The sequence below is a fragment of the Eriocheir sinensis genome, chromosome 2, assembly GCF_024679095.1.
Source record: "Eriocheir sinensis breed Jianghai 21 chromosome 2, ASM2467909v1, whole genome shotgun sequence".
Lineage (NCBI taxonomy): Eukaryota > Metazoa > Arthropoda > Malacostraca > Decapoda > Varunidae > Eriocheir > Eriocheir sinensis.
The window spans coordinates 31,750,641-31,778,399 of NC_066510.1; the positions used below are offsets into that span (position 1 = coordinate 31,750,641).

The window sequence follows — 27,759 nt, forward strand, 5'->3', positions numbered from 1 at the left end:
CTTGCAGGAATCGGGGTCTTGTTGACACTAATAATAAGTTAAGTGACGCAAAAATTTAACACCCCGCCGTTTATCATTAACCACTGTTTTTGTCTCCCACCCAACCATCCCCCGTTTTCTTTCTATTATTCTTAACTTTACTGTCACTCTTTTGTTTTTGTTTTGTCCATGTCTGCTCATCGAGGGGACTCAGTTTGGGTCTATATAGGGGCGTATTATAACACATATTTGACAAGGCTTTCGTAGGAGTTGTGGGCATTTCCAGGAGTAGTTTCATGACCCTGGTGGTAGTTTGACCCTTCCTCTGTACCATGAACCTGAAGAAACACTCATTAGAACCCGACTGACCTCCTCTTTGACCTTAGAAATATTTTTTTTTTTTACCCTGGTGGTAGTTTGACCCTTCCTCTGTACCATGAACCTGAAGAAGCACTCATTAGAACCCGACTGAACCCCTCTTTGACCTTTAGAAATAGCTGATGTGGGAAGCGAAAGTGTCTTACCGGCCTATGTATTTTTTTTTTTTTTTTTACCCTGGTGGTAGTTTGACCCTTCCTCTGTACCATGAACCTGAAGAAACACTCATTAGAACCCGACTGACCCCCTCTTTGACCTTTAGAAATAGCTGCTGTGGGGAGCGAAAGTGTCTAATATTACCGACCTATCTGATTTTTTTTTTTTTTTTGTTTGTTTGTTTTGTTTCCCTCTGGACCACCTGAACTCATAATTCCATCCATGTTTTGCGTTTTGCTGTGTGTAGGACTTTATTACTTGACCCTGGCGCTCGATGGAAAATATAACATACTAATTACCTGACTATCCATCTCAACTATCTAAATAAGGCTTATGGGAACAACTATCTAATACTGGGCGTCGTAGTAAGTAGAGAGAGCTTCCTGGTTCTGCGTCCGGGAGAGTTGGGTCTTGGAGCGATGCCAAAGGTGTCCTCTTCCTTTTTACGTAGTGCAGCTCCGGTTGTGATGCTGTTGTTCTGTTGTTCTGTGTGACGTGTTACATAGCGGGCGGGATGCTGTTTTTGTTGATGTCGTGGTTATGATCTTCGCCTTGGTAGTGGTGATAATAGAATTAGTAGTAGTAGTAGTAGTAGTAGTAGAAGTAGTAGTAGTAGTAGTAGTAGTAGTAGTAGTAGTAGTAGTAGTAGTAGTAGCGAAGAAGAGTGTGTGTGTGTGTGTGTGTGTGTGTGTGTAGGAGGCGTGAGAGCACCAAGGGAGGGATAAACAAGCTTGATATGAGAGGAAGAGGAGGATAAGGAGGAGGAGGAAGAGGAAGAGGAGAAGGATCATGGAGCAAGGTGAGGAAAACACGAAAATGGGATAAAAAGAAGAAAATGAAGAATAAACGAAAGACTGGAAGAGGCTGACAGGCGGAAGACAGACGAGGAGGGGGAGGAGAAGAAGGAGGAGGAGGAGGAGGAGGAGGAGGCGTGGGCGGAGGAAAGCATCAGCAGGAAGTGAGACGAGAGTACCAACCGAGCTTCAAGGGGAACGACCAACCCACTCCTACTCCTCCTCCTCCTCCTCCTCTTCCTTCTTCTCCTCCTCCACCTCTCGCCGCTAGATGGCCTACACTGGTATTCTCGTCTTTCACATCAACTATTTTCAAAGGCCAAAAAGAAGATTAGTCGGGTTCTAAGGAGTGCTTTTCTTAGGTTCATGGCACAGAAGAAAGGTCAACCTACCACCACCATGCACCAGGGCCGTAAAACTACCGCTGGTAATCCTTAGAGCTTCCCCGAAAGCCTCGTCAAATATGTTAGCATGGACAATGTTTCAGAATATCTCGTTTTGTTCATGCACAGAAGAAGGGTCAACCTACCACCACCATGCACCAGGGCCATAAAGCTACCGCTGGTCCTAATCCTCAAAGCTTCCCCGAAAGCCTTGTCAAATATGTTAGTTTGGGCAAATGTTTAAGAATATCCCGTTTTGTTACCGTTTACCGTTGATGAGGTTTCAGTCCCCGCTCCAATAGTTATGATGTCAGCCTCAATAATAATCCTCGATATGCACTTATTTGCAACGTCGTAGTGAGTGAGTGAGTCTTAATTGCTTTCATGGATGGCCTACTGATGTCCTTTTAATAAACATGGCATCATCATAGTCATTTGGCATGTTTTGGTTCCCTTTCTGACTCATTCGCACACTCCCTTAGGGTACCGAGAACCGTGATAGCGAGTGCCAGGCCAAGTGGGGTATACAAGGTCAGGGCGCCGCGTTTGCTGGTCTGAAACTACCGCGAACTGGCTCACGGCGAGTCATGACACTTTCCTGGTACTGGCGGTGTTACGGAGAATGGATAACTGTGACCCGCTTCTTCTGTTGTTCCTGGCGCCATTCACGTAGCTATGGGTCATGTATGTGGCTACTTTTTTATAGTCATTTCTGTTCTTCTACTTCTTCTACTTCTTAGCCTACTCTATTTCTTCTTCTCCTCGCAAGGCACGGGAAAACAGTTATCCACAGAGAGAGAGAGAGAGAGAGAGAGAGAGAGAGAGAGAGAGACGTATCATATCAAGCCTTCCCCTAATCCGTCGGACCTCCGCTGCGGTTTAATGGAATGTCTCCTCTCTGGAACTTGATACCCTTTTATAAGTTTTGAAAGACCCGAGAAGAGAGAGAGAGAGAGAGAGAGAGAGAGAGAGAGACGTTATCCTCCTCCTCGTTCTCTCTCTCTCTCTCTCTCTCTATCCATCGATCAGTAAGGTGTAGCTATAGGTAACAAGGCTGGGGTCATACTCTTCACGAAATTGACCTTTCCTCTGACCTCTCTTCCTGTTTTCTTTTGCCGGAGCAGCGCCTAGTGGGCTTCATTTGTTCCTCTTTTTGTCTCTGTGCCCTTGAGCCGCTTCCCCTGATGTAAAAAACAATAACAAGAAAAAGGTGGCTCAACTCTGGAGGACCGTGGGAGCGGGGGCGGACGGGGGACGGACAAAGCAGGTGATTGGATGAAGCTAGACTCCCACGCACTCACCTCTGTCTCCTACGCATTATCACGTCGTTAATAATGTTTCCTTCCCTGCGTGCTTGTATCCTTGAAGTCCATTTTTTTCTCTCTCTCTATTACGCATTCTCACGTCGTTAATACCTAATGTTTTCCTCCTTGCTTGTAACCTTGAGGTCCATTTTCCTCCGCGTGTTCACTTTCTCTCTCTCTCTCTCTCTCTCTCTCTCTCTCTCTCTCTCTCTCTCTCTCTCTCTCTCTCTCTCTCTCTCTCTCTCTCTCTCTCTCTCTCTCTCTCTCTCTCTCTGATGTCGAAAGTAGTTTTAATCATGCACGACACTTTGGTATTGTGCTAGTGTGCTCTAAAATGTGTATTTTTTCCCTCATTTCCTTTTTTCCTTTCCTTCTCTCTGCCTTTCCTTCTCTTTCACACATTTTAAGACAGAGGTTTTATGCGTTTATCTTCACTGAGACTATTTTGAAACGGCTCGTGCTCCCATGACGACAATTTCCCAAGGTCACAGGGAAGATTAACCGGCTCTTTGCAGGTTACTCTCCCGTCCGTTCAAGGTGCAGGAGCCGTGTACAACTATCACTGGGATCACAAAACAGTCCATGGATATCCCAGCCACTTCTACGACGAGAGGCTTTTCAAACTAGTGATCATGAGAGACTTTTAACACGGACTTAACTTTTTACAATCCATTATGTCAACAGCCGTGGAAAAAGTCCTTGGGCAGATAAGGATAGGTCTACCCGTTTCAAGAGCGTCGGCATTACGTTTTTTTTTTCTTCAGAAGTTGTCTTACATAAAGGGTCACAGTGCAGGGTAGATAAAGAGGGTGCACAGACCTACCGTATACCCCACGCGTCAGCCGTAGAACGAGGCATTAGTAAGGGAGAGATCCGCTGAGGAGGTTCGATTGACTGGGCTAGTCTGGACGAGGGACACCTCATCCGTTTGGCCTTTCTCTCTGTCCTCCGTGATCTGAAGCTTTCGCTATGAAGCTTCTCTCTCTCCCGGCGGCGTTAGGGTGCATCGCCATCCTCGCCACCCTCCCGCTCGCCTCCGCTTTCCTCCCCACAAGCCTCAACTACTCTGACCCCACTGTGGCCTCTCTCTTCTGCCCTAGCGAGATGGATGGGCCCACTTCCGATCACAAGGTAGCACAAATTAATGATATGAATGAAACTTTTTAGCCCGTCTGTATGTTTAAGAGAGTGAGAGAGAACAAGGTAATACTAATTGCCTATACGTACGATGTGTCACTTTCTTAACGTGTATATGCTTAAGAAAAATCGAGAAAGAGATGGAGGTTAAGGTGCCTCTAATGGTCTACGTACATGTCACTTTTCAACGTGTTCTTCTCCTATCCTTCATTTCATCCCGGCAACATATTCGAGTAGATTTATATTTTTTCTCTCTCTCCGTTCCCTTCTAATAACCTAAACGCAACCACCACAAACAGGCCATCACTCGCGAGGCCCTGCGGCGGGAGGTTCGTCGGTTCCTGTTGGAGATCGCACCCCCGAACTCGACCGTCACTATCCCTGAAGACGCCTCGCTCTCTGAGATCTTCCGCGCCTACTATGGGCCCTCTGCCTCACCTGCCCGCTTCATCAAGGTACGTGGGAGGCAGGAAACAGGCACAGGTGGACAGTAACCGGCGGGACATATTCTCCAAGCTGTACTATTTGTTACCGCTGCCATTTCTTTATAGTTAAAGATTTATGACCTTTTTGAGATCATGAGGCACAGGTGGGCAGTGAAGAGCGGGACACGTTCGTTGAGCAATACTACTTGTTACCTCCGCCCTTTCCCTGTAGTATAGATTCATGGCCTCTTTAAGATCATAAGAGTAGCTTTCCATTGTCTGGGGGTCTTACGCATAAATGGTGGAAGTATTAACGACTCATGGAAAAGAGTACAGGTTTTTTTAAATGTTCTCCGTTCCAACCGAATTGCCTAATGGTCTTAATGTCTCGTGATGGAGCGTTATAGTAATTCTCTCTCTCTCTCTCTCTCTCTCTCTCTCTCTCTCTCTCTCTCTCGACGAAGGCCGTGAACGATATCGCCTGGAGCAATGCCCTGACCGAGGCGGGGAGCCAGACGAAGTTCCACGCCGCCCACCACATGGAGGGTGAGCGCCTGGCGGAGGGACACTCGATGCTGCAGGGCCGCTACCAACAGATGATTCGGACCATCACGGTGGATAAGGCCTATGACTTCTCCAGGGAGCTTTTCGGCGCCTCCCTAAACGGCATTCAGGTAAAGTAGAAAGTAGTAATCGTATTAGCGGTACATACTTAGCTCTTGAGTCTATGAGATTGACATTTATTCTAAACTGCGAAAGCAACTACAGGGAATTACGCCTCGGACATGACTCTCGGGCATAACAGCAGAACGAAAGATTTTACGACAACGAGCTAAAGTAAATTACGCATCCGACATGACTCTCTCGTGTCAGACGCTCTCGGGCATAACAGTAGAACGAAAGATTTTACGACAACGAGCTAAAGTAAATTACGCATCCGACATGACTCTCTCGTGTCAGACGCTCTCGGGCATAACAGTAGAACGAAAGCTGTTAAATGCGACAACGAGTTCAGGAAATTTACGCATCCGACATGACTCTCTCGTGTCAGACGCTCTCGGGCATAACAGTATCATGAAAGCTGTTAAATGCGACAACGAGTTCAGGAAATTTACGCATTCGATATGACTCTCGTGTCAGCCTCTCAAGGGCATAACATTAAAACGAAAGGCTATTTACAGCATACATAAGATGGTATGATTGGGGAGTTATTGTAACCACCTCACTACCCACCAAGGAATTCTGCAGTACCGTCGATGGTGTTTGGCGGTTCAGAATTCGCAAGACTACCGAGGGAAGATTCCGTGCTACGCTTTCCGAAGCTTCACCGACTCCTTCAACATTGATTGCGCATTCCTGCTTTGAAATCTTTGTATCTTTGTATTTTATCATAAACATTCCTTAGCAGTATTTAGGCACACATACAAGTATTAATAGACCGTCATAGCTCATAGGATAAGGCCACATGTCCAGTGAGTACGATCAGTGAGTGAGCGGGTGATGCTGCTGATACAATCTGGTTTCGCGCACCTGGGAGTGACCTCACACGGAGAACCAGTCATTGGGAGGTGGTCAGCTGAGACCGGCAGTCAATCCCAGTCTGTAGAGCAGTGAACGGAAGTGTTGTGGAAAGTTACTTGGGTCACATAGTCTATAGTGCAGTAAATGAAACTCGTGGAATCTTTCTTGGAGGTTCCTTTAATAGAAGCTAAAAAGGAGAGGTAGACTGCACCGTTCATCCTCACGAGTTAACAGCATCCACACCGTTATCCCTGGCAGGACTTCTACTCCCAGACGACATGGGTGGAGCTGGGACGAGACGGGGTGCTGGAGGGCCTGGGGCTGCCTGGGGCTGACCTGGGGGAGATAGCAGGACCCGATGACCTAGTCTGCACCAACTGTGACTCCACGACGGTGAAATCCTATGCATTTATGGACATTTTTATTGCCATTTAGGAGCTGCTCGATTTTACTTATAGGCTTGAAGAGTTCAGTTTCCACAGAATCTAAGATTACCTTACAGAAACATAGGCCGAGATATTGCATGAATTGGATATCTGTAGAGTAGTATTTGGTGGCCGAGGGAAGGCACAGTATCCACACTATTCATAGATAATGTCAACTATTTCAATGTTCACTCAGTCTTGTTAGTCATTACTGAGGCCTTACCTGCCTCTCTCAGTGGTCACTAACTCAGGTATCCTTGAGGCTATGAAGGGAAGGCACGTTACTTACACTATTCTTATGTAATGTCGAATGTCTTATACATCCATTACTCCCATTAGCCATTACCGAAGCCTCACCTGCTCCTGTTAATGGTCACAAACTCAGGTATTCTTGTGGCCATGAAGGGGAGGCACGTTACTTACACTATTCTAATATAATGTCGAATGTCTTGTCTCATTGGTCACTAACTTTGGTATGTATCCCTGTGGCCGTGAAGGGTGCCTGCCACGATAACGTCATCCCCACGGGCAAGTTGAGCAGCGGTTATTACGAGTACACTGCCGCGGGTTCCGATGGCCTGGTCGTTCTGAAGCCGGAGGGGGCAGGTCAGTGGGTGCGGGTTTTGGGGTCGTCAGTTGTCCACCGTCTTCATTGTTTTGGGATCTCTCTTCCGATTTAATTCACAAGTCGGTATTATTTGTAACTACGTCTGAATCATACCATATTGTGTGTGTCCTCCCATTTTTATTCTTCTCCTTACTTCATTGTCTGTGTTCTACTCTTTTTTTGCGTCTCTTCTCTTGAAGGGGACTATTTGGGTCTATATCAATTTTATTTTCCCTTGACACCGTTTCATGGATCTCTGTAATGACGACAATGATCTCTTCATCTTCTTCTTCTTCTTTGTTTAACGTCGATAATAATAATAATAATAATGACATCTAAAGTAGGGATTTGAGCTATGCATGTATCAGGTCATCCAGTTTGAGCGTCCAAGCCTCGTACAGGTAAACGCAGCCAAGGTGGGTTACTCTATAATGATGACAATGATCTCTTCTTCTTTGTTTAACGTCGATGATAATAATAATAATGACATGATAATTGACATCTAAAGTAAGGGGGTGAGCTATGCATGTATCAGGTCATCCAGTTTGAGCGTCCAAGCCTCGTACAGGTAAACGCAGCCACGGTGGGTTACTCTAAAATGATGACAATGATCTCTTCTTCTTTGTTTAACGTCGATGATATTAATAATTATGACATCTAAAGTACTGGGGTGAGCAATGCATGTATCAGGTCATCCAGTTTGAGCGTCCAAGCCTCCTACAGGTAAATGCAGCCACGGTGGGTTGCTGGACGCCTCTGCCACGAAGGACGCCACCGGGGGAGTCAGCAAGGAGTCTTCATCCCCGTGTTTCTCCCCGCATCACTACCTTCATCAGCAGGCCGTTGATCTTGCCATTACAGTGAGTTCCAGCCGAGAGTTTTAATTCGATCAGTTAGCATTTAAGATCGGATTGAGAGCCAGTTTTAAGTCGCGTGTTTCCCCGGAGTATTTCCCTCGAGCAGATCTCATTCACGAGTAGAGACAAACTTGAGGTCGGATTGAGAGCCAGCATTAAGTTGCATGTTTCCACTGAGTATTTCCCTCGAGTAGATCTGATCGATTCACGAGCCGATGTGTAAGCAGTTGAGACAAGCTTGACGTCAGATATATTTCGCCCAAGCAGATTCAATTTACATACAAGTCATAATGTAACCGGCAGAGACAAGCTTGAAGTCAGATATATTTCACCCAAGCAGATTCAATTTACATACAAGTCATAATGTAACCGGCAGAGACAAGCTTGAAGTCAGATATATTTCGCCCAAGCAGATTCAATTTACATACAAGTCATAATGTAACCGGCAGAGACAAGCTTGAAGTCAGATATATTTCGCCCAAGCAGACTCAATTTACATACAAGGCATAATGTAACCGGCAGAGACAAGCTTGAAGTCAGATATATTTCGCCCAAGCAGACTCAATTTACATACAAGGCATAATGTAACCGGCAGACAAGCTTGAAGTCAGATATATTTCCCCCAAGCAGATTCAATTTACATACAAGTCATAATGTATCTAATAGAGACAGTTAAGCTTGAGATGAGATTGATAAGTAACTCGTGTTCCCCTTCAAGGCGAGCGAGAAATACATCAAGACCGTGCGAGACGCCATCGGGAATGAGCACTTCGTCAACTTGCTCAACCTCTACCAAGGCTCCGCTCTCTCCATTATCATCGACACAACGGGTTCTATGACTGATGAAATTGCGACCGTGAAGGAGACGGCGAGACTCATCGTGGAAAAATCTCATCCTCAACAATACATCTTTGTACCTTTTGCAGACCCAGGTGAGGCACACTATCCTGGCTATGAGACACCGAACTGTGCTTTATGCTCATGAATATTGGTTTACCTGGTCGTAAGTAGCCTCGAGTGACGTGAAATAAGCTACTGAATTAATTAATGGGGCTCTGGCTCACTCATATCACCTCTGGAATGTGTTTTGGTGAGTGGTAGGCCTATGCAAAAGTGTCATATCGTTGTTCATGTCTAAAGCAGTGCGTGATGACCTTTTCATAAGCATTTCTGTGAGACCCAAATCACCCACCAGAGGCATTTAAAGAAAGGAGGGAGCTTTTTTTCTGTTTATTTTTGCCCTAGAGCTGCTTCACTGTAAAAACAAAATAATATATACTAACCTAATCTAATCTAATAACAATAATAATCCTCTCCATCTCGATCATCCAATTTCACACGCCTTGTATGGCCTGAGAAAGATAGCCGTGGATGGATCTTAAGCTCAACATGATCTAATCCTTCGTCTGCATTTCCTCCTGCCTATGACTTGACCTCCTTCAAGAAGAGTGCATCAGACACCTCTCCACCCGAAATTGACCTCTCTTTACTTTTGTCTACCATGGGAGCGGTGAGAGCGGGCTTTTTCCTTCTCTCTGCACTCTTTTTGTTGCCCTTGAGCCGTCACCTTTAGTAAAAAAAAAAATGTCTCCTTCCTTTCCCCAGGGTACGGTCCAGTCACCAAGACCTCGGATGCTGAAGAGTTCCTGGAGGTGGTGGATGCTGTCCATGCATCGGGTGGATGTTGCTGTATAGAGGAACTGTTCTGGCACGGTCTCCAGCTGGCCCTCATCAACACCCCCGACTACTCCAGCATTTTCTGTTTCACTGATGCCGGAGCCCATGATGCCGAACTTATGGATGGAGTTTTGGCTCTCGTGGCGGCCAAGCACTGCCAGGTGAGGACGCTGGTCACGTGAGTCACTCTGCTGACCCGGCTACAGCGTGACTCGATCTTCCACTGTGAACCACCCTGAAGGACTCCAATACTCTTACTTAGGATCCAATGCTCTTAGTGTAATCAGATCCTATTTATTTATTTCATTTTATTTTATTTTTTGGGTTTGGCCGAGAATCTGAACTGAAGATGAGAGCAAGAAAGCATAATGGGTTAATGGATTGAGAATTAGAAGTTTCCATGTGACATATATATATATATATATATATATATATATATATATATATATATATATATATATATATATATATATATATATATATATATATATATATTAGATAGATAGATATATAGATATAGAGATAGATAGATAGATAGATATAGATATAGATAGATAATTAGATAGATAGATAGTGAGAGAGATAAATAGAGATAGATAGACTGATTGATTGATTGATAGAAGAGAGCCCATGCATTTTCATCAGTAACTTTCACTAGCTATCAATATTAACTGCCATATTTATTGTAGCATGTACCGGGATGAAGTTTCTTAACCTGTCTCTCATCACGCTATGTCTGAAGTTTTGTAAGGAAAGCTACTTGCAAAATGAGACCACCAGGACATGATCTGAAATTCGACTAGAGTGAGATGTTAGTGGCCGGGGAATTACTGATGACTTTAACCTGGTAGCTGCGGGGATCATGTTTCTTAAAGGCCCTTCCCTCTAGGCGAGAAAAATGAGAAAAAAATCATCACTCACGCAAACCATTTCATAATATATATCAACGCATTTGTGATCAGTTTATGCATCATCTATTTTGGGGGGTTTATATCATGGCAAATAGTTGGCCCATCGCTGGTACCGGGTTAAGCTTTGTTCTTCTCTCAGGTGAACATAATCTACAGCTACAACAACAGAAGGGAAGGAGAGGCTCGGGACTGTGCCAGTGATAATGGGTACGTAGTCTCGGGCACAGAAGAACTCGAGTACTTGGCTGCTGTCTCGGGCGGGTTGTTCCTCGAGTTGAATTCCTTCGACATCAACGACATTGACGGCATCATGGAGGAGGCTGTGGGTGAGAGCAAGGTGGGTCACTTCTCTGCCTGGAATGGTTGTGTGGTCATCTCTATCTACTAACCTCTCCAAACCAAGCTTTCTTTCATTTTTTGTTTCCTTTTTTTTGCCCTTGAGCGGTTTCCTTTGCTGTAAAAAGAAGATAAAATAAATAAAATAAAAATATTGAGGTTTTGGAGGGAACATGAAGGCTGAACAATATTAAATTTGTCGTCATCATCTTCATAATCATTTTGTTTACTGTCCATTTTCACTCTTCCTGAGCAGTTGGATGCTCTATGGCTCTCCTCCATTCTGGCCTACTCTGTCTTCTGCCTAATGTTCATCCAATCCCATCACTGCCAAGTCTTCCTGTATACACCTCCACATTTTCCTAGGTCTACCAACTGGTCTCCTCCCTTCTACCTCCAATCTCTCCACAGCTCCCAGCACTGTATCCTCCCCTGCTCTCATTCTCCTCCATTCTACTCTGTCTTCTGCCCAATGTTCATTGAATCCCATCACTGCCAAGTCTTCCTTTATACACCTCCACATTTTCCTAGGTCTACCAACTGGTCTCCTTCCTTCTACCTCCAATCTTTCCAAAACTCCCAGCACTGTATCCTCCCCTGCTCTCTTTACATGTCCAAACTGTAGGATTCTTTAACTTCTGAGCAGTGTCAGGTCCTCTACTCCACACCTGTTAACTACATCTGCACTGGACACCCTATCTTGCCACCTGATCCCAGCCATAAACCTCAAAATTCTGCGATCACTTGCTCTCAATACCTCCAATATTAAATTTGTGTATATAAAAATTCTAAGCTGACTGCCAAGGTTAGAATGTTGCTGGCAGCTGATCAGAGACAAAGCAGGTGCTCTCGACGCCTTCCTGTTCTTGAAATTATTTGAATTTATCTAATTGACAGGTGAGCATTGTGAAGAGAAGCGGAGTGAACCATCACCAAGACTTCTCCTTCCCCATCGACGGTTCCATCTTTGACTTTGATTTGGTCATATACGGCCCCATCTCCAAGGCCAGCCTCACGGACTACCTGGGTAAGCTTCGAGTACATTTTTGTTTTTTCATAGAGATGTGTTAATAGTTGTACAATCACACTATGTACTCTCCTGGGGGCTGGGATGGCAGGTTCCTCCCTTCTCCTTTGTTAATTGTGTTATTATTATTGTGCAATAAACTATCAATCAATCAATCAGTACAAATATATAAACAGTTTTGCATCTCTGGCTACCTGAATAACAGCAACATGGATACCAAATATTATGCTGAAGTAGTAAACAGCTTCACATTCTTTATCTGTATAGGAGGAAATATCACCGGGTCATTGTGTTCTGTTTGTACTGCATGAACATTTTCTATAAACTGAAATGCGCTGTCCTCGATTGCAGGGACATTTTACGATATAATGGATGAAGCTGCACTGTCTAGCACTGCGGGCGTGGAGGTGGTCTCGTACATGCCCACCCTCAAAGTCATCAGGTTCAACTCACCGATCCTTGGGGAATGGGCCTTCGAGGTGAGAAAAGGAATTTGTTCAGTGGTCTTCCATCCTGCAGTAAAAGGTTCTTCACTATTTTATTTCACCTTATTTTCAGTCAGCAGAGTAATTTACATCTCCCATATGGCATCAGTAGAGAGATTTCACAAAACTGTTTCAGGTTTTAACCCGTTCACTGCGATTGGCACAGATTTGTCCTTCACTGGTGGCCTGGTAAATAGTCCCGGGGCTTTCTCTGATTCTGTGGTGGCTAGTGGAGTGTTTCCCATGTGGTATTGGTATGCTGGATATCCCTTCATTGGTAGCCTAGTAACATATAGGCCCAGGGCTTTCTCTGATTCTGTGGTGGCTAGTGGAGTGTTTCCCATGTGGTATTGGTATGCTGGATATCCGCTTCCAAGGTGCAGGACTTTACATTTTTCTTCATTGAGTTGCAGCAGCCACTTTTTGTTCCATCCCTGTAGCTTGGTGAGGTCTTCTGGTTGGAAATCCAGTCAAGGAGTTAACAGAGAATATGTTGACCCAAAGTGCCAGTAAGCATTGACACTAAAGAATTTGTATTTATTTCATTCATATATGATTCAGAAAATTTTGACTCCTTTTTAGCCCGTGAAATCAAGGGTTCGCTGTAGTCATTTTCAAGGGTCTGCGATCACCCCGGTATACACGAGTCATTCTCCCCGGCCATGCAACAGGCTGACGGAGCGGAGGAGTACAGCATATCAGTTAGCGCGACCTCCACCCTTGGCCTGCTGACGGAGTTTGCCGAGCTTGACCTCACGCCGCCACGGCCAGGCTACGTCATCGTCCGTGGGTCACCCCTGGCAGGTCAGTGCACGGTGGATCTGGGTGGATGCAAGACTCGTATATAACTTACCACAGTCACACGTCATTGTCATCAGATGTCTCAGTTGTCGGCGTCTTCCTCTGTGCTGGTACCAGAGCCTCTTCCTTGTATTTTATTTTATTTTATCTTGGTGGGTTTTTTTGGTATTTTGTTGTATTTTATTTATTTATTTTTATTTATTTATTTTTCATTAATTTATTTATTTATTTATTTGTTATTAGCATCAGAAGTCTCAGTTTTTGGCATCTTCCTTGTCACTCTTCCTAGGTTTTTTTTTTTTTGTGTGTGTGTGTGTGTGTGTGTGTGTGTGTGTGTGTGTGTGTGTGTGTGTGTGTGTGTGTGTGTGTCAATTACCTTCCTGCTGTTACCTTATTTAATGTATTCCTAATGGAGTTTTTATTTTTCACTTTCTATATATACATTCTGCATTTTCACCATTTTCAGACCTAAAATGAACTACATCTCCAAGGTTTCATGCCTGGCGCTAAACTATTGTAAATACTAAACAGTTTGGTGGCTTGCCGAGTACCCGTTCACTTAACATTTTTTGCCATTTTCAACCTTAAGATGAACTATCCAAGTTTTCATGTCACTGTCAAGAACATAAGAACGTAGGAGTCTGCAAGATGCCGATAGGCCTGTACAAGGCAGCTCCTTTGAACCTAAGCTCCCGTGTATCTAACCCCACCTAATATTGCTGTCCATGAATTTATCTAATCTATTTTTTAATGTGATAATTGTATTGGCACTCACCACATGACTGCAAAGCCTATTCCACTCATCCACCACTCTGTTAGTAAACCAATTTTTGCCTATGTCCCTGTTGAATCTGAATTTATCCAATTTAAACCCATTACTTCGTGTCCTACCCGGTTCTCTTACCAACAAAACCTTATGAATATCCCCTCGACAGAATCTTCCAAACAATTTCTCCACCTATTAACTCGACACAATCTTCCAAACACTTATCCCCTATTCTTCGACAACGCTCAGCTGTCACCTTCTCCTACTTTAGATCCCTCAATGATTTCCTCATTTCCGCAGGGGAGCAATACTACGTGGAAGTCACCATGATCGGCTACCTGGAGAGCCACGTGGACAGAGTGAAGGCCATGAAGTTCTTGGACACGGTAAGGCACCACACATTAGCCTCGCTTCGATATTTATTTATTCATTTTACAACAAAGGAGACGGCTCAAGGGCAACCAAAAAAAAGTGTAAAAAAAAAAGCCCGTGACTCACCGCTCCCAACAATCTGACGTATCACTGACTAAGCATTTTGACTTAGAAGTATTCCCACTGTGCTGCAAAATCTGGGAATGTGACAATTCTGAGGGCTTTTACACAACTCAAAAAAAAGAAGAAGAAGCACTTTTAAAACTGATATTGCCTTGATGTCATTGGTTACTTATGCATTGTCTAAAAGCGTTTAACCCATCCACTGTGCGGTGGCTTCGTGGTGCAGTGGTTAGCACACTCAGCTCACAACCGAGAGAGCCCAGGTTCGATTCCCGGGCGGAGTGGAAAAATTCGAGCGGCTTTTCCGATACCCTACGCCCCTGTCCACCCAGCAGTGAATGGGTACCAGGTATTAATCGGGGGTTGTGCCCCATCTCCTGGGATCTGTTCCCTTCTCCTATAATTCCTTCCCCTTCTGTCTCTCTTCGGCATATGACCACAGATGTTGCGCCGACTAAACGAAACTTTCCAACTTTCCCGTCCGCTGCGATTGTCACAGATTTGGCTTTCAGTGGTAGCCTGGTAACATACACTCCCAGGTCTTTCTCTGCCACTGTGGTGGATAGTGTAGTGTTTCCCATGTGGTATTGGTGTGCTGGATATCCCCTTCCAAGGTGCAGGACTTTACATTTTTCTTCATTGAATTGTAGCAGCCACTTTTTGCTCCATTCATGTAGCTTGGTGAGGTCTTCTTGTAGGAAATCTGCAGTGAAGGGGTTAACTGTGGCACATGTTAATGGATGGGCAACGTTCCCTCTCCCCAGGCTGGCGAAGTGCTGTCCACTGTCCCATATGAAGACATGGTGGATGTCCACTTCTACATCCTGTCCGAGGCTCTGCCAAGTGGTTCCTTCTACATTGAGGTGAATGGCTTCCTGGAGTCAGGTGGGTTGTCTTTCCCAGAGTCATGTGTAGCTTTTTTTCCACATTATGAAGTTGTATATATTTATTATTGTTTAGACTTTGGCAGTGGAGCCATACTGTAACTCTTCTCTTGCTCAGCCTGATCAAGTAAAACATCTAGCTAATCTTGACCAAAAACATCATCTTTATGAAAAATGTCATCCTGCTCATCTTGATCAAAAACTTCACCTTACTCATGTTGATAAAAAAAGGTCATTTCAGTTTTCAATGTCATGTCTTGCCTAGAACAGCTGAATCTACAGAGATCTTCAAAATTCAAATCTTCTTGCTAACCCGTCCACTGTGAATGGCATTTGTCTTTCAGCGGTAGCCTGGTAACATATAGTCCCAGGTCTTTCTCTGCCTCTGTGGTGGGTAGTGGAGTGTTTCCCATGTGGTATTGGTGTGCGGGATATCCACTCCCAAGGTGCAGGACTTTACATTTTTCTTCATTGAATTGTAGCAGCCACTTTTTGTTCCATTCCCGTAGCTTGGTGAGGTCTTCTGGTAGGAAATCCGCAGTCAGGGAGTTAATTAAGCTTCGGCAAATGATTACAAAGATGGAGTCAAGCCCCAAAGTCCCTCACCCAGCTCTGGTTACGGTGCTAAGGGACATTTGGGTTTAACTTTACCAAGAAGAGAAACAGAGTGAATCCATGTTCCCTTTCCCTTGTTGCAGGTGAACCCTTCACCCGCCTCTACCCCACCATGGCCCAGCCGGTGGAGTGCATCATTGACCTGCTGAAGGAGGAGTCGGTGCTGTCGGCCACACCAGGAGAGACCACTCAGGCCATCTTTACGGTGTACAACTATGGCCCAAAAGCTACATTCCAGTACACAGCCATTGATGAGGAAGGATTCATAACAGACTGGACACCAACAACGTAAGTGCATCGCCAAAATATTATGTGAATAGACTTTGAATAATGTTATGTCAATCTTAGATGTTGTAATAGAGTCTGACTAATGTTATGTGAATCTTAGATGTTGTAATAGAGTCTGACTAATGTTATGTGAATCTTAGATGTTGTAATAGAGTCTGACTAATGTTATGTGAATCTTAGATGTTGTAATAGAGTCTGACTAATGTTATGTGAATTTTAGATGTTGTAATAGAGTCTGACTAATGTTATGTGAGTTTTAGATATTGCAATAGAGTCTGACTAATGTTATGTGAGTTTTAGATATTGCAATAGAGTCTGACTAATGTTATGTGAGTTTTAGATATTGCAATAGAGTCTGACTAATGTTATGTGAGTTTTAGATATTGCAATAGAGTCTGACTAATGTTATGTGAATTTTAGATATTGCAATAGAGTCTGACTAATGTTATGTGAATTTTAGATATTGCAATAGAGTCTGACTAATGTTATGTGAATTTTAGATGTTGTAATAGAGTCTGACTAATGTTATGTGAATCTTAGAAGTTATAATAGAGTCTGATAAGTGTTATGTGAATTTTAGAAGTTATAATACAGTCTGATAAATGTTATGCAAATTTTAGATGTTATAATACAGTGACAAATGTTAATATATCGCCTCAACAGAAGAGCATTTTCATTCTAATTTTCGACCATGCAAAAAATGATTAATAACTATGATTGGAAATTCGTCTCTTTATATGTAGCGGGCTTTTTTTTTTTTCTACTCTTTTTGTTGCCCTTGAGCCATCTCCTTTGTTGTAAGAATAAACATGTGTTCATCCGCATCGGTTTTCCAGGTCAACAATTGATTCCATGGGGACGTCTAATGTGGCGGTGAACTTTAAAGTGCCGCTCACCGCTCTCCCAGGCACCACCAGCACCATCACCTTCACGGCCTCCTCGCTCGCCTCCGAGAACAACGTCAACACTTACATCACATACTACATAGTGCTTGATATGGTACGGGGACTGATTTCGTATCCTTCGTAGCGGGTGGGAATGTTTCACCCTCGTGCCAGCGTAATTGTTGTGCGTGTTGTCAGCCCCATACCTGCGAGACATACTCCTTTTTCTAATAACAGTCGTCCCTCAAATAGAACAGTTTCCAATAGGTCAGTTTCGGTTTTATACGGATTGTCATAGAAGATCTTATAGGATTTTTAAATTTCCTGCTCGTTGGGAAATTCAAAACTCCTAAAAAAATCTATGAAAATCCACATAAAACCAAAACCGAACTATTGGAAACTACTATTTGAGAGACGACTGTAATGTAAAAGCCAGCATTTCACAATTTATCACAGCCTGTTATAATCACTTCCTTTTCAAAATAACAACGTCCGCAACTTAGCAGCAATTACTTCCTTCTTAACCCGGTAGCAGCGACGGGCCAAATTTGTGGCTTTACCGTGTAGCAGTGACGGGATAAATTTGTGGCTTTACTGTGAAGCAGCGACGGGCCAAATTTGTGGCTTTACCGTGTAGCAGTGACGGGATAAATTTGTGGCTTTACTGTGAAGCAGCGACGGGCCAAATTTGTGGCTTTACCGTGTAGCAGCGACAGGATAAATTTGTGCCATGATATAAACCCCAAAAAATAGATGATACATAAACTGATCACAAATGCTTTGATATATATTATGAAATGGTTTGTGTGAGTGATGATTTTTTCTCATTTTTCTCGCTTAGAGGTACCATTAAGAAACATGATCCCCGCTGCTACCGGGTTAAGTAAACAAACACAAAAAGAAATGGAGTGGTTAACTAATCCTCATGCCAGCGTAATTATTGTGCATGTTGTCAACCCCATACCTGCGAAACATACTGTAGGGCTGCTTACATTCCCATCCTCGTCAGCATGTGCTCTAAAAAGGGTCAGCACAGACGTAGTAGAACCAGTGTAATAGAATGTTGTTCCTCGTCTTATGACACTTCAATCTTCTTCAGTTTGAGGATTCTGTGCCGCCGACCTGTGTGAGCAGCGACACGCCAGACTGTTCCGGTTACGACTCCGAAGACACTTGCTCCGGGAACACCTGGTCTGTGGAGGCAACACTGCAAGACACAGACTCTGGTTAGTGATTGCATGGTGTGAAGTACTGCCTCTACTCTAAAACAACAAGGCTTGCTCCCCGGCCCTCACCACTCCTTCCTTTGTCCCAGACTGGTTGACGATCTCTCAGACTACCTCCCTTGCTTCTGTCTCCTCTATTAGTATCTACAGCTCCAGGGGCTGTTTTTGCCCTTGATCAGTTTCCTTTACTCTAAAAACAAGGCTTGCTCCCCGGCCCTAACCACTCTTGCCTTGTTCCAGAGTGGTTGACTGTCTCTCAGAATACCTCCCTCTTTTCTGTCTCCTCTATTAGTATCTACAGCTCTAGGGGCTGTTTTTGCCCTTGATCAGTTTCCTTTACTCTAAAAACAAGGCTTGCTCCCCGACCCTCACCACTCCTTCCTTTGTCCCAGACTGGTGACTATCTCTCAGACTACCTCCCTTGTTTCTGTGTATTGTGTCCAAATGTGCCCTTTCAGAAACATTAGTATGCAGCAGCAGCCACCAGGGAATTGCAGGTGTCTCAATAATTGTGTTGCTGCAATGACAAGAGATTTTATTACATTTTTCTTTAACCATTCCTTCAAACACTATGATGTGGTGCACTTTAAGGGTATTAGAAGTAACTAAATATACCTTCATGTGTTATACAGTTTACTGAAGGATTCAAGTTATGTGATGCCAGTAATTACACTTTTCAAGGCATGCTGCAAGTCTACTCCCAGCCCAGTGAGGAGCTGAGTCTGGACGGCTTCGCCACGTCCACCAAGGATCCCGTCACGGCCACCTTCACAGGCAGCTGTTGTCTCCGAGATGCTACCATTGTCGGGGTTGACGTGCGGGGCAACGTTGGTTACTGTAATTGGGATTTGGGTCCCCTGAAAGGTAGGACGTACAGCTTTATTAAGAATTATGAAAAAGAATAATTTGCCTCAAAGAAGTATGACTGGGGTGTTTTCTGTTGCATGTGGTACCTCGTCTGCTGAGTGCAAGTAAGACACTCTGTCGTTAACCTTAATTATTGCCAAAGCTAAATCATCTTAACGTCAGGTCAGATTCACTTAGTTTTCATCTGCAGTTAAAAGTCAGTATATATTTTTCTGCTCAATAGAATATTTTTTATCATTATTTCTTTCTCCATTGCCTGTGCACATTGATGAGTCTTAACCCAGTGGTCGCTGCGGGGATCATGTTTCTTAAAGGCCTCCCTAAGGGAGAAAAATGAGAAAAAAATCATCACTCACGCAAACCATTTCATAATACATATCAAAGCATTTGTGATCAGTTTATGCATCATCTATTTTGGGGGGTTTATATCATGGCAAAATTTTGGCTCGTCACTGGTACACGGTAAAGCTACAGATTTGGCCCATTGCTGGTACATGGTAAAGCCACAAATTTGGCCCATCGCTGCTACCGGGTTAATTCCCATTCACTTTTCCCCATCCTGAGCAGGCGTGGTGCTGGAGTTTGTGGCTGAGTCCGTTGGGGAGAGTTGGGTGTACCTGCGCTGGAGTGTCAGTGAAGTTCGGGACGACCTGGACAGGTACTCTGTCCTGATTGATGAAGACTACACAGACACTGTAAGGATTTGACAGTCATAACATAAGAAACTTGGAACTATTTAAGCAAGTACAGTGAATTGTTATAAAAGAAGGATAAATTGTATGTTAAGGTAGACACTATAAAGCCATGGGTGTTTCAGTCCAAGTGCCCAGAGCTTGTGTGCCACATGAACGTGACCTACCTGGACCCCTGCTCCCTGCACACCTTCACCCTCACACCGCACTACAAGAGCACTGAGGGAGTAGTGACACAGGGCATCCCGCTGGACACGGACGCCACAACGCTGGGCGCAGGTGAGGCAGCCATCCCCTCTTGCTGGATTATAACTTCAGACTTCAGGGCTTGTAAACTTGTATGGATACATTAACACTGCAAGGCTTGGTGAATATCACACTTTACAACCATTCCCAGCGGCTGAAAATCATATTATTAACTTTAGGCATCATCGGCTTGCATGGATGTTGCCACATCTAGACTTGATTGACCTGTCTACTGCTATTGTCATGGATTTGGCTTTCACTGGTAGCCTGGTAACATACACTCCCAGGTCTTTCTCTGCCTCTGTGGTGGATAGTGGAGTGTTTCCCATGTGGTATTGGTATGCTGGATATCCCTTCACTGGTAGCCTGGTAACATACACTCCCAGGTCTTTCTCTGCCTCTGTGGTGGATAGTGGAGTGTTTCCCATGTGGTATTGGTATGTTGGATATCCCCTCTTAAGGTGCAGGACTTTACATTTTCTTCATTGAATTGTAGCAGCCACTTTTTGATTCATCCTGTAGCTTGGTGAGGTAGTCTGGTAGGAAATCCAGTCAGGGGGTTAAGACCACATTGTATTGTATGAGGCAGGTTCACAGCCTCAGTAGGAGGAAGTGGGAACAATATTTGAATCACACTACCTATGTTTGAAGAAGTAAACTGCTATTGATTAATTCAGGATCTTGACTACTAACAAGCATGTGCTGTCTTTTGTTCAGTCCCAGCGGCCCCGACCAACCCCTCCATTGACTACGTTGACGAGACCACCACCAGCCTCTCCTGGACACCCCCGAGCAACCCTGACTGTCTTGACCACTTCCAGGTGAGTTTTGTCTCTGCAGTGTCAGCTGAATTATGTGGCTTTAATACCCAAGATCTGAGGGGAACATTGGAATTCCCTCGTAAGGTAGTGGACATTTTAGAAGTCTCCAGTCTTTCCTGTTTATACACTCCTTGCTTGCACCATCATAACTCTCCCTCCCTCCCTCCTTATCTACTGGATGATGTAGCATTAATACCCTAGATCTGAGGGGAACATTGGGATTCCCTCGTAAGGAAGTGGACATTTCAGAAGCATGTTATTTTTTGCTATTCAGTTTTCAAATTCCCTCCTCAGACACACTTAAGGTATTATTCTCACTCATCCTCCCCAAACCTCTTTCATTCCTCATGCTTGTAAACTCTGGAACAATCTTACTTCATCTGTATTTCCACCTGCCCACGACTTGAACTCTTTCAAGAGAAGCGTATCCAGGACAGCCTGGTAACATATGCTCCCAGGCCTTTCTCTGCCTCTGTGGTGGATATAGGAGTGGCGTGTTTCCCATGTGGTATTGGTGCCAAGGTGCAGGACTTTATATTTTTCTTCGTTGAATAGTACATCACAGTCACTTTTTGTTCCATTCCTGTTGCTTGGTGAGATCTTCTTGTAGGAAATCCACAGTTAAGGGCAAATTCCTAAAAATATGACACTGTTCCTCTTGAGATGGACACATGTATAAATTTTAACTAAACATACATGGCATTTGTATTTTGTTGCATTATGACGAGAGGAAAAAGAAAACGGATGCGAGTGTAAGGGAATGAAGGAGAGACTGAGTGAGCTGCATTGGTAATTGTTTTGCAGGTGTGCTTGACAATGTTTGGGACAACAGAGGGTCAATGTGAAACCACCAGCAACAACAGCATCACCCTGGAGGGCCTGGAGGCATGCACCTTGTATCACGTCAACATCACTTCTGTTTCCATTGCTGGCCAGCTGAGTGAGGACAGCCTTGTCTTTGACACCAACACAAATGATGCAGGTATTGATCATTCTCTTATCTTTTCATGCCACACAAAAGACCAAATGCCATGCCACTCAGGAATCAGAAACAACATACCTCAACCTGGTAGCTGCGGGGATCATGTTTTTTGAAGGCCCTTCCCTCTAAGCAAGAAAAATGAGAAAAAAATCATCACTCACACAAACCATTTCATATTATATATCAATGCATTTGTGATCAATTTATGCATCATCTATTTTGGGGACATCATGGCAAAAGTTTGGCCTGTCGCTGGTACACGGTAAAGCCACAAATTTGGCCTGTCGCTGGTACACGGTAAAGCCACAAATTTGGCCTGTCGCTGGTACACGGTAAAGCCACAAATTTGGCCTGTCGCTGGTACACGGTAAAGCCACAAATTTGGCCTGTCACTGGTACACGGTAAAGCCACAAATTTGGCCTGTCGCTGGTACACGGTAAAGCCACAAATTTGGCCCATCACTGGTACACGGTAAAGCCACAAATTTGGCCTGTCGCTGGTACATGGTAAAGCCACAAATTTGGCCCGTCACTGGTACACGGCAAAGCCACAAATTTGGCCTGTCGCTGGTACACGGTAAAGGCACAAATTTGGCCCGTCACTGGTACCAGGTTAAATGATCTGATGCCAAACATTACCCCCCCAGCCCCTGGTGCGCCCCAGAACCTGCAGGTGATCAACCAAACAGCAAACTGGGTTGAACTGTCCTGGGATAACCCCCTTGAGAGGGCCAGCTGTATAGACAAGTAAGTGTAGGACTGTATTGTCTGCCTCTGACGGAAACACATCTCGGGCAAACATATCACTGTATCCATACATGACCTATTACAAACATATATCTATACATGACCTATTACAAACATATATCTATACATGACCAATTACAAACATATATCTATACATGACCAATTACAAACATATATCTATACATGACCAATTACAAACATATATCTATACATGACCAATTACAAACATATATCTATACATGACCAATTACAAACATATATCCATACATGACCTATTACAAACATATATCTATACATGACCAATTACAAACATATATCTATACATGACCTATTACAAACATATATCTATACATGACCTATTACAAACATATATCTATACTTGACCAATTACAAACATATATCTATACATGACCTATTACAAACATATATCTATACATGACCAATTACAAACATATATCTATACATGACCTATTACAAACATATATCTATACATGACCAATTACAAACATATATCTATACATGACCTATTACAAACATATATCTATACATGACCTATTACAAACATATATCTATACATGACCTATTACAAACATATATCTATACATGACCTATCACCAACATATCACTGTATCTCTACATGACCTATTACAAAAGCCCAAAAGTTTTCTGATATTTCTAATCCCTGAATGATTTTCTAAATGGCTGAGTTATTCTTACATGATGGTAGAACTGGTCATGGTTCATCCTTAATGGCACACAGCTCCCCACATCACTTTGGGCCTCCCATAGTGAGGCTGCCAAACAGGTGTCCCGGGCCAAAGAGTGACTTTGCTTCTTGTTGCAGGTGGATGATCTCTGCGGAGGAGTACCTCAGGTTCCAAGAGGTGAAAACCGTGGCCGACAACTATGCCACAGTGAACAACCTGCTTGCCTGTGTCAAGTACATCTTCTATGTGTCGGGAGTGTCTCCTGAAGGTGCCCGGGGCAGCACGGAGACCACCACCGCCACCATGGATGAGATTGGTAGGAAGAGACACCTGTCAGAGTTATGTACAGCCCTCACTGATGCATGTCAGGCCAGTAACACTTGTCCTGAGTACTGTGTGTGTGTGTGTGTGTGTGTGTGTGTGTGTGTGTGTGTGTGTGTGTGTTCAGTAATAGTAAAGCAGTAGTAGCAATAGTAATAGTGTGTGTGTGTGTGTGTGTGTGTGTGTGTTCAGTAATAGTAAAGCAGTAGTAGCAATAGTAATAGTGTGTGTGTGTGTGTGTGTTCAGTAATAGTAAAGAAGTAGTAGTAACAAAATAGTAATAGTATGTGTGTGTGTGTGTGAATGCAGCTTCCCTCTCTGGGTGTGCCAAGGCACTGAAGTGAGGCCTGGCCCTGACAGAGCCAACAGCCGTGGAGTCGGTGGCGGCCAGTGCGCTGGATGCCAGCAGTGTGAAGGTCGTGTGGGTCCCTGCCACCCTGGAGGAGTGCGTCCACCACTACCTTGTCTGCATCACTGACCTGACCTCCCTGGCACAGCAGTGCCACAACAACACCGACCTGCAGGACACATTCACGGTGAGGACACACTTTGCAACACTTTGTCAGCCATGGCTGTCCAGGGCTGTCTTTCTCACCATTCACCTTGTGGTGTTTCCTAACAGCTTTATGGTGAAGCCACAGTTGTCTGGGGCTGGGTTTCTCACGGTGTAGTTCATACAGTTCCCTGTCAGCTCTGGTCTTCCTTTACTGCAAAGCCAGAGTTGTCTAGTGTGTTGTAATTCACCTTCCTCCTGCAGGACTTGGAGGCATGTATGGACTACGAGGTGACAGTGACCTCAGTTGCCCCTTCCGGCAGGCTGGGCACCTTCATGTATGACATCACCCGCACCAAGGACCTGCGTGAGTGTTGCCGCCTGTATTTTGACAAACAAATAGTGAGGTGCTGGCCAGGCCGTTGCTTGGTTTGGAGGGAGTGATAATTTCCCCTCCAAGACTTTACTTATTTCTCCTCCCCAGCCGCCGGCCCGCCAACCAGCCTTGAGGTGACGGACATCACGCCCCACACTGCTCTGGTGTCCTTTAGGCCACCGCTGGAAAACCCTCTTTGTGTCGTGGAGTACGACATTGAGATAGAGGAGCTGGGAAGTGCAGCAACCACCAGGGTGAGTCTGTGGCCCCTGGGAGTGTCTGCCCTGCTGTGGCAAGCTTCCTCAAAGTACAGGGTGAGTCTGTGGCCCCTGGGAGTGTTTGCCCTGCTGTGGCAAGCTTCCTCAAAGTACAGGGTGAGTCTGAGGCCCCTGGGAGTGTCTGCCCTGCTGTGGCAAGCTTCCTCAAAGTACAGGGTGAGTCTGTGGCCCCTGGGAGTGTTTGCCCTGCTGTGGCAAGCTTCCTCAAAGTACAGGGTGAGTCTGTGGCCCCTGGGAGTGTCTGCCCTGCTGTGGCAAACTGCAGGGCTTGGCCTGCTGGGCTGACCCTGCACCAGGCAGACAAATGGTTGCTGGACAGGAGACCACATGCTGGGTGCCATGCTGTAAAACACCTTGCAGTGTCTGAGGGTGAGGCATAGACCAAGGCTGGGTGATGTCAAAAAAAGAATGCAGACCATTTCTTTTCATCTGTCCATGCAGGCCCTAAGAGAGCACTTGTCTTGCAGACCATTAATTGTTTTCCAGCAGTCTTTGCAGGAACTGAGAAAGTATTTGCCTTGCAGAGCGTTCCTGCCAGTGTGTTCCTGCAGCAGATGGTGTCGGGCCTGGATGCCTGCACCAGCTATGAGGTGCGAGTCTCTGCTGTCACTGCTGACGGACTTGTAAGTGAGAAAGTGAACAGCAGCTTCACAACAGCGGAGGACACCCCTTCTGCTCCTCGAGCCCTCACACACATCACAGCGGCTGCAGACCAAGTCCAGCTGCACTGGTTTGCACCCCTGGTAAAGCTTTTTCCTGTGTTCTGAAACATGTGGGTATGCATTTTGAAGCATCAGATCTCCTGTAGCCATGACCTGTATCTTTGCCTGCAGACAAACCCCACATGTGTTGTAACCTACAAACTATCGTGGACCAATGGCAGTGACAGCGGCAGCATGGACTACTCTCCCTCGGGTCACCCACCAGAGGTCTCGGTAGGTTCTAGGAAAACACTTTCCATGAGTCGTGAAGGTATTCATATTTCTCATCACATGCTTGTCTTGTCCCTCACCACATGTGTTCCTTCCCTGCAGGTGACAGTGAGTGGCCTGGAGAGCTGCTCACCCTACACCTTCACTGTCCTGGCTGCAACACCGCTCGGGGTGGAGGGACCATCTGCATCATACACCACCTCCACCACTTGTTAGGAACCCTTGGGCTGCTAAAAGTGTGAGTCTGGTGTTTACAAGATCTCGACTGAACTCACCCTATCTCAAGTGAAGAGGTTTAGTCCTACAAAGCCTGGGAAGTAACAGAGTGGCAGCAACACCTCACACAAGACTCCTGTAGGTACTTGCTGCATGAACCCTTGATGGCATGACTTATTGGGGTGCTAGAAGTGTGAGTCTGGTGAATACAAGATCCTGACTGGACTCACCCTATCTCAAGTGAAGAGGTTTAGTCCTACAGAGCCTGGGAAGTAACAGAGTGGCAGCAACACCTCACACAAGACTCCTGTAGGTACTTGCTGCATGAACCCTTGATAGCATGACTTTCTTCCTTGTCCTTGTAAACTAGAAAGTTGTAGTTTATGATATTTATTGATTGTATCCTCTTCACATTTCCTAAGATGGAGAACCTTTCTGAAATAGCCTCTTGTGTTACCTCGGGTTTTGTTGTGGTCATTATATATGATGTTCTGTGGGATGGTTACTATTTCAATTCATTATCTTTTTTTATGGGCTTTTGTTCAGTTATTCACTTAAATGATTTCTGTATTGTTAATATATCTTAGTCTGATTGCTCTGTATATTCCTCTGGTGACAAGGTAGAGTTTCTTGGTAACATTTACACTGTCCCAAAAAGAGTAAGAATATATCGCATATTTAACACCGATACAGCTTCCGTCACAACTCAATAAGACATTTTCTGCCGTTTGTCTCTCCAGTGTTTCCATAACCTTTCCAAGAACACCTTCAATGATGGGCTTGTCCTCCTCACTGTATTCTTCCTCCAAGGATGGCGTGCTATTAACCTGTCTGCTGCGATTGGCACGGATTTGGCTTTCACTGGTAGCCTGGTAACATACACTCCCAGGTCTCTCTCTGCCTCTGTGGTGGATAGTGGAGTGTTTCCCATGTAGTATTGGTGTGCTGGATATCCCTTCACCGGTAGCCTGGTCACATACACTCCCAGGTCTCTCTCTGCCTCTGTGGTAGATAGTGGAGTGTTTCCCATGTGGTAATGATCAATGTGCTGAATATCCCTTCACTGGTAGCCTGGTAACATATACATAGTCCCAGGTCTTTCTCTGCCTCTGTGGTGGATAGTGGAGTTTTTCCCATGTAGTATTGGTATGCTGGATATTCCCTCCCAAGGTGCAGGACTTTACATTTTTCTTCATTGAATTGTAGCAGCCACTTTTTTGTTCCATTCCTGTGGCTTGGCGAGGTCTTCTGGTAGGAAATCTGCAGTCAGGGGGTTAAGTCTAGGAGGAATTGTTTAGAATTGTGAAAAATCTGAATCTTATGACTTTTTAATGCATTTGTTGACATTTCTTAATAAAGCTGAAGTGAGCCACTGAGAAGAGAACCCAAATGGTGGTCTAGCTGTGGTGCCAAACCAAAAACTTGTTTGGGCTAATGAGAAAAGAGATACTTGTGTAGAATGAGAGTAAATTCTTAAGACTGCATCAGTTAAAAAGAGAAGGAAGATCTATACCCTGTGCTGGATATCCCTTCACCGGTAGCCTGGTAACATACACTCCCAGGTCTCTCTCTGCCTCTGTGGTGGATAGTGGAGTGTTTCCCATGTGGTATTGGTATGATGGATATCCTCTCCCAAGGTGCAGGACTTTACATTTTCTTCATTGATCTATAACAGCCACTTTTTGTTCCACTCCTGTAGCTTGGTGAGGTCTTCTGGTAG

The 27,759-nt window shown here is 44.6% G+C and overlaps 1 protein-coding gene and 1 long non-coding RNA gene across 3 annotated transcripts; one reads left to right on the top strand and one right to left on the bottom strand.

The window, feature by feature from the left end:
• The first annotated feature begins 3,803 nt into the window (after positions 1 to 3,803).
• Positions 3,804 to 26,772, top strand: LOC127002915 (von Willebrand factor A domain-containing protein 7-like). The gene is made up of 30 exons (XM_050869231.1): positions 3,804 to 4,125; positions 4,431 to 4,586; positions 5,021 to 5,230; positions 6,336 to 6,470; positions 7,000 to 7,108; positions 7,833 to 7,969; positions 8,685 to 8,898; positions 9,572 to 9,804; positions 10,694 to 10,891; positions 11,788 to 11,917; positions 12,269 to 12,396; positions 13,074 to 13,206; positions 14,270 to 14,355; positions 15,229 to 15,349; positions 16,047 to 16,251; positions 17,088 to 17,250; positions 18,235 to 18,361; positions 19,043 to 19,225; positions 19,796 to 19,923; positions 20,046 to 20,199; positions 20,884 to 20,987; positions 21,792 to 21,969; positions 22,617 to 22,716; positions 23,561 to 23,739; positions 24,105 to 24,280; positions 24,502 to 24,604; positions 24,722 to 24,867; positions 25,416 to 25,634; positions 25,725 to 25,826; positions 25,926 to 26,772. The coding sequence occupies exons 1-30, from the start codon at positions 3,964 to 3,966 to the stop codon at positions 26,037 to 26,039; spliced, it is 4,533 nt and encodes a 1,510-aa protein (XP_050725188.1). The 5' UTR covers positions 3,804 to 3,963; the 3' UTR covers positions 26,040 to 26,772.
• Positions 22,656 to 23,549, bottom strand: LOC127002927 (uncharacterized). 2 transcript variants are annotated; one of them, XR_007756749.1, is made up of 3 exons: positions 23,129 to 23,549; positions 22,989 to 23,072; positions 22,656 to 22,792 (listed from the first exon to the last, which is right to left on the bottom strand). It is a non-coding gene; the product is annotated as an uncharacterized LOC127002927 (long non-coding RNA). The 2 variants fall into 2 exon arrangements; XR_007756744.1 differs by having other exon boundaries at positions 22,706 to 22,820; positions 22,905 to 23,072.
• Positions 26,773 to 27,759: the final 987 nt, after the last annotated feature.

Excerpts from the sequence above, each read along its gene's own strand:
- LOC127002915 (XM_050869231.1), top strand. The coding sequence starts at position 3,964 with ATGAAGCTTCTCTCTCTCCCGGCGGCGTTAGGGTGCATCGCCATCCTC. Across the intron at positions 17,251-18,234 it reads ACTACATAGTGCTTGATATG|TTTGAGGATTCTGTGCCGCC; the intron begins GTACGGGGACTG and ends AATCTTCTTCAG. Across the intron at positions 24,605-24,721 it reads CACCCGCACCAAGGACCTGC|CCGCCGGCCCGCCAACCAGC; the intron begins GTGAGTGTTGCC and ends TCTCCTCCCCAG.